The sequence below is a fragment of the Daktulosphaira vitifoliae genome, unplaced genomic scaffold (genome assembly GCF_025091365.1).
Source record: "Daktulosphaira vitifoliae isolate Bord-2020 unplaced genomic scaffold, ASM2509136v1 Scaffold_4, whole genome shotgun sequence".
NCBI lineage: Eukaryota > Metazoa > Arthropoda > Insecta > Hemiptera > Phylloxeridae > Daktulosphaira > Daktulosphaira vitifoliae.
This window is the reverse complement of record NW_026099575.1, coordinates 20,154,147-20,161,700: the sequence shown is the minus strand read 5'-3', so window position 1 is coordinate 20,161,700 and position 7,554 is coordinate 20,154,147. Positions and strand designations below refer to the sequence as shown.

The following is a 7,554-nucleotide window of genomic DNA, read 5'->3' as shown; positions in this document are numbered from 1 at the left end:
TAATATATTTAAAATTATTATTTTACGTTTTATTTTAATTAAATTATTTTTTAATTATATAAATATAATTAACTATTCATCATATTTAATAATATAATATAAGCTTTTTTGTATTGTCATTTTTTATCATTTCGCTCATCTAAAAAAAAATTCTGATTGCCTCACTATTAGGATGCAACAGTCAGTCATTTGCTTCTTACTTACTGAACACTCTGATGTCAATAAATATACGGACAGATAAATAGATAGACAGACAAACATGTATAATACTTATACAGTGTATTCAGTAAGTAAGGAAACATGTAAATTAGTATAAACAATAAGAACAATAGAAACCCATTTCCTTACTTACCAAACACTCTATTTATTATATAGCATATTTGTTAAAAAGCGTTATTAAGAGGGAGAATTTTTCAAAAAAATACTAAATGTTTGGTGAAAATACAAATATTTTCATTTGGAAGGGATAGTAAAGAAAATTTTCGTATATAAATCCAAAGCAATACTCTCGTTATTTCAACAGTTACAATTCTAATTCTTTAAATTTGTTCATAAAACATTAACAATTTAACAGTCATATTAATTTAAAAAAATAAAGTTATGTATAAAAAAAGATTATGTGTAAATATATACACATTAATTAATAGTTTTAATTAAATATGTAGTTGACTATTATTATAATATATCCAAATTAAAATACTGTCACAATATTAAAAAAATGTTTTTCTTTACTAGTATTTCAACTATTTATCACATATGTTTACAAAAAAAGAAACAGTTTCTTTCAATTAGAATTTATAGTTCAAAAAATTAAACCATAGACAGTGTAATAACTTTTATTAAGCATATGTAATATGACTGAACTTGTTTGAATTTAATCCATATATTAATTTTAGTTGATTATAAAACTTGAATTAATGATCTCTAAATTATAATTTACCAATAAACAAATAATTATTTATGTGCCTTATAAGTATATTCTCATGCCATATTATTTTTTAGTAAAAATCAAAACAAAACTTTTTTTCAATGACTTTTGTTTTAATTAATTTTTGGTAAATTAAAACAATTCATTGTATATTATATACAAGATATATTTTGTTAAAAAGTGATATCCAATTAATTTTGTACATATGAAAAAACTTAAATCTATTAGATAAAAGGAATATTACTTAACACAGAAATACATTACAGCTTGCACATGTGCGGTAAAATACTTGATAGTGCTTAAGTATACTAACAGGTTTATAGAATTGAAATACATATTTATTAGTCAAACAGCCAGAGTTAACGTAAAACGAGTTTTTTCATTAAGAAATAAAACTGCCACTGATTGTAAGAATAATCTATTCTAATGTATCATTTCACGTGGACCGCTGTTGACATTCAAATATTATTGGCTACTTCATTTTAAATTACTCAATACAACTAGCCTGATATCTGTGTTCTCCATATGATCTTTAAGAATAATATTAATATTGTTATTATGATTTTAAACATTTATCTCTATCAAAAATACATTTAATTTATAAAAAATTAAAGAAATGCCAAAAAATATAATTTGAGTTTTGGTTAAAGTGTACATATCGTTTCCCTAATTTTACAATGCGTAGGAAAATGATAATCGAGAAATAAAACCGGTATATAATATTACTACAATATTACTTTCGATTTTTATTGTGATAATGAAATTAAACCTAGCGCTATGGGCTGAGTCACAGGTAAATATCTGTTATTAGATAATTCAGATAATAATATTCTTACAATTGTTGTTTCTATTGTTTTATTTTGTTATCATCGACCCCTCGTTCGAATGAATGTTAATAAAAAAAAATAAAATATATATAAATGCATGTATTACAAAGATTTTAATTATTTCTTTTATGGTGGATAAATTTTTTTAATTTATTACGTTAAATAAAAGTATTTATTTATTATTTAAAAGAAATTCTTCAATTTTTACTTCGTGTTTCGAATTTCAGCCATATTCTTTGTAATCTTTCTAATTAAAATATAATTTTACAGTCTAATGATTATATGAAAAAATGTCCTCAAAGCTTAATAACATTATGCATTAAGACAATTTTCTTTATACGAATATTCATATATTAATACAAGTAATAATTCTACAAAATCAGTATTGTAGCAAAGAAAAGGTTTCATGTTTATTTTTACTAAAACGTTAATTGTAACTAGCTGTAATATTTATAACAAAATAAATAAATTTGGATTTAAAGGAATATTATAAAGTGTATAAATACATAGATGTATGAAAACATAAGGATTCACTTATTAAATTCAAAAAAATTTATTTGTATAAATATATTTTTTTTCTTGACGAATAAATTGAATTCTTAATAGTTTTTACATATTTTTCCTATTCGTTCAAAAACAAAAATAAAACGTACTTTTCATATACAATCGTTTTACAAATTTTAATTTTTTGAAGAGAAACTGTAGTTGTTGGATTTACAGCAACGTGAGTATACAATAACTTTTTCTATTACATCTGTAAACAAGTTGCACAGCCAGTGACATTTGCTCGTAATTCTTCTTCATCGATCGTTATGGAATTTTTTACCGGTTATACATTGTACAATAAAAGCTGAATACTTTTCTTTCTCGCTTATATTTTTACATTGTGTTCCCTTTTTATAACATTAAATTATTTTTGCAACAAACCAAAGCAATAATAATAACTTGTCACAATTTTCTCTAACACAGGCCAACCTATCTGTAATGATTTACTGTGTAGAACTTTTTATTCTTTTCGAAATATTACTAACATTTTTTAATACAATTTTTTCCTTGAATACAAATCTTTGAGTTTCTTAGTTACATTTTTCATGTTAGTTAATTCGTTTTTTTAATTAGTTCATTCTTAATTTTTATTATTTTTTTAAACTTAATCATCAATATTTTATTTTCGAGTTAATAAATATAAAAAAAGATGTTATTTTTAGATATGTTACTTGTTATTGATTTTATTTGAATATTACTCGAATAATTGTTAATAAATATTTAAAAAAATAAATAAAACTCTTTGGTTAAAAATGCAGATTTTAAAAATAGTTAAATTCCTATTACCCTTTTCAATAAACAAAGGTTCACATTACTTGTGTTTACATTTGATGACTACATTGAAATATATAATTTAAATCATCAAATAACTTGTTTTTGCTTATAAGATAAAAAAAATCACTGAATATAACAAAATTATTGATAATCTGGGCTCATCATTTCTAGCGATTGCATTTTTTTTAAGTACGTAGGAATACCATCGTAAACTATAAATTTATTTCAGAAAACCAATAAGCTAAATACTTAATTTTATTTTGCATGTTTTGAATTTTTTTTGGTTTTAGCGTTATTTTAATACAGTAATAAAGAAAATTTTTTAAGAGATCAAAATACATACAGCTTACTTTTGTTTGACAATTATTAGTAAAAGAAAATACTTCAAGAGTAAAGCAAACTAGTTACCACGTCCGATGATCCGTAATCAAATGGCTTGTCTCAACATATATCTCTTGATTTAGAAGAAAAAAATCTAAACATTTTCTATTCCTTTTGTTTTAAGTTCTCTGATTTCAAATTTAAGGCCAGTTGTTAAATATACATTAATTTAGCAATACAGAGGGACAATATTTTCAAAATTTCTATAAATCAAATATAAATATAATTTATTTAAGGAAAATGTTTACTTTATAACTCTAAAAAATATTAAGGTATTCGATTTCGTTAAATATTTTCGAACTTGGATTAAGTGATTTTAACGACTTAAGCCGTTATATTATAAACAAAATAAATATTAACAAGAACAGATGAATTTTAAAAACGGTTAAAAAATAATGATTCACCTGTGTGAATGAACGCATAAATTATGTTAATTATTTACTTTTTAGCTTGTGATTGTTTTATGAAAAACATAAAACAGTATTTAGAACATTAGTATATTATTCCAGTGATAATGGTAATTAAAACACGCTTTGTATATGAACGAATCACTCAACAGAAATAACTCAAATTATTACTTGCAACGCAACCCACACTGTTGTTTTCTTTAGAAACAGAATATTAATGACGACGAATAGAAACGAGATTTTCGTTTAAATTGCAATAGTAAGCATTCTTATTGTTTTGACAAAGTTAATTAACTTTTACTACATCAAATTACATAGATGTAAATACCTATTTGTCTATAATGTAACCACCAGAATAATTTTTAGTTGATTTTAAATTTATTCTGTATTATTTCTCAAAAAATTAAAATTTACATAGGAGACAAATTTAGTAGTACTGACTAGATCGATAAGCACGTGTTCATCAACTCATGCTGTGCTATTTTTAATTAGCTAGAGAAGTGTGGTAACTAAAAGCATTTTTTTATACAGTTAAATCTCCTTTCAGCGGAAACGCTATGGCCTAAACTTTTTTTGTCAGAGGAAGTTTCCGTTCAATGATGTTAGACAAGAAAATGAAAAAAAATTTACGTATAAATTGAAATTGTGTGATTAATCATAAATAAATAATAATAAAACAAATTACTAATAGTCAGTCAACGTAATAAAACTTAATTACAATTTATTATAATGGCAATAATTGCTAATTATTTACAAGTCTATATTTTAGAAAAAATTTGCCAATGATTTATTATTAATACTATTATTATTTTGATAATAGATATATATTCTTTTTGTAAAATTTTTTATTATTAGGTAAAATTTTTATGCCTTTGAAGTCAGAGCAGAAAATATTTGTAACTCTTTTAGATAATTAATAGCGATTTGTAATTTATTAACTATAGCTATAATATCATTTTCTTCCACAGATATTTCATGTTTATAATGTCCTAATACTGTGACTCGGGGTGCGATTTTCTTTATCGCCCTTAGTCGCTTCACAATATCTATTTTAAAATTAATAAGCAAAAAATAAGATTAAAATAATTTTCAATAAAGCAAACAGGGTTTTTTTTTTTGTAAGCATATATGAATACACAAAATAATGTTTTAGTTAATCCACTTACAAGGGTGATGAGCAAAATAAACAGATAATTAATCTTTTTAAACATGAAATCGTTAGTTAGAATTTATAGATAAACTTTGAGAATTATTTTTTGTAAGAATATTTTTTATATTATATTTTTAATATTTATTTTACTACATTTGTATACAATCAAATTAACATACGCGTTTTCATTTTCAATTATTTAAATATAAATTAAATTATACAAAATAATTAAATAGCAATACTATTTGATATCATTTTAATATTCCAGGATTTTAGATTCAAAATAATTTATGAAATGAAATCTATATTATGATAAATTATCATGTAAAATATGTAGAATTATTAATTTTAAAAAGTTAAATATTATTTAAAGTCAAAATTGAAATACATAAAATAAGAAAAAGTAGGACAAATAAATAATGATTTTAATAAAACATTTATTAGTTCTATAATACAAATTTGCACTATGAATGTTATAATATTAATACACTCTATTAAATTAATATGAGGAAAAACACTTAAAAAAATANTACACTCTATTAAATTAATATGAGGAAAAACACTTAAAAAAATACATTTTGTACATAAAAAAACAAGTCACAAAATGAAACTTTATAAAAAATTTGACTATATCATCATTGAGAAAGTTTAATGTTAGTTGATTATCACATAATATTCTGAAAAATATGAAATAAGTATTATTTCCTAATTCTTAATAAATATATATCATTGTAAAATAAATGACAATATAATTAACATATATTATATTATAAAATTAAGTTTGAATTACCATTAATGGTGTGCGTATTTGGATAAACCATATCCGCTTCCGTATCCGAGAGAAGCACCAGAGTATCCTAAAGATGATCCGTGAGACAAGCCTCCCAAAGCTAAACCGTGAGACAAGCCTCCCAAAGATGATCCGTAAGACAAGCCTCCCAAAGATGATCCGTAAGACAAGCCTCCCAAAGACGATCCGTAAGACAAGCCACCCAAAGATGAACCGTAAGAAGAGTAGCCGGACAATGGAGCTCCGTAAGAAGAGGTGGCTAGTGCTGGGACAGCGACTGGGGTGATGACTGGAGTAGGTACGGAATATGGTACGGCTTGGTTAATTTCTACGGGATATGGACGAGCAACTGGGTATGGCACGGCACGGTTTAATTCAACTGGTACTGGGTGTGGTACACTGACTGGGACGGCACGAGGAACTTCGACTGGGTATGGTCTATTGACGGTGACTGGTACTGGATGTGGTTCGCTGACTGGAACGGCCCTTGGGACTTCTACGGGCACTGGGTGTGGGACTGAAACTGGAACGTGACGGGTGACTGGAACTGCATATGGTTGCGGAACGGAAACTTGTTCGACGTGATCTGAGGAGCTGACCTTTGTGGGCACATGATGGCCGTATCCATAACCGGAACCGTATCCTGAAGCGATTCCAGAACCGTATCCTGAAGCGATTCCAGAAGACAGTCCCAATCCATATCCACCCAACGATGAACCGCCTAAGCCCCAAGAAGCGTCAGAGATTCCGGAATATCCCAAGTTGTAACTTCTTTTGGTATTAGCTTTCTTATCAGTCTTGGCGTCTTCAGCAGCCAAGCAGTGACTGATTAAAGCTAATCCGACGACACAAGCCTGAAATCACGATAAAAAAAAATCGGTATTAATATAAAATTAAAAAAAATTGTATTTAATATTGACAATGTACCTTAAAATATTTCATATTTGATTATTTAAGTTACAGATGATATTTTTTTACTGATTGTGTGCCGAGTTGTTCTAGAAGACGACTGATGCCCAACACAGTTATGTTGAGGTATTTATAATTCTATGGTTATTCAATAGTATTGTTCATTTTATCTGGTTATCAATATTTCCCCTTAAAAAATTATTTGGAGTCGATGATCTGTATACGATACTTTCTCTACAATAATAGAGGTGGTTTCAGCAATTGCGTCATACGGGGTGATAGTTATGAATTAAGACCAGTTTTTGCAATTAGTTGCATACATTTAGTATATGTCACTCGGTCGCATCCAAATTAATTATGTAACATCCAGACAAGTAAACTACTTGATCAGCATCGTAACGATGTTACTGTCTTCAATGGCATTTATGTCAACACAATTATGTTATTTTAGTTTAATGGTAGTAAAAATATTAAAAATCAGTAAATCTTTTCTCTGTTTCAATGACTAAATTAAGATTTATTTAGATTTTATCTCATTAAATTTTCATTTTATATTAATTTTTACATTTTATCATTAATTACAAATGTAATATTCATAAATAATACTTAACCATAAAGGGAAAATATATTTAATATTGAATTTTTTTCATAATATTCTATCTGGGACCGAAAACAGATTTATTTTGTCAACAAATACTTGATATATAAATTGTAATTTAGAAATTCATAAAATAAAATCCATCCTCTTAAAATGCCGTTTTACGTCATAATAACATTTATCTTTAGTTAAAATTAAAAAAAAAAAAATTTAAGAGCTAAAATTTAAACTAACCGAAAAAAAA

General features: G+C 25.5%; 1 protein-coding gene across 1 annotated transcript in view; it reads right to left on the bottom strand.

Annotated features, from left to right (window-relative positions):
* Positions 1-5,804: 5,804 nt before the first annotated feature.
* LOC126904980 (mucin-4-like) overlaps positions 5,805-7,554 on the bottom strand; it is a 9,998-nt gene continuing 8,248 nt past the window's right edge. Inside the window, exon 4 of the mRNA XM_050684384.1 lies at positions 5,805-6,657. Coding sequence (XP_050540341.1) covers positions 5,806-6,657 — 852 coding nt within the window. The 3' untranslated portion in view covers position 5,805. The remainder of the gene's footprint in view (positions 6,658-7,554) is intronic.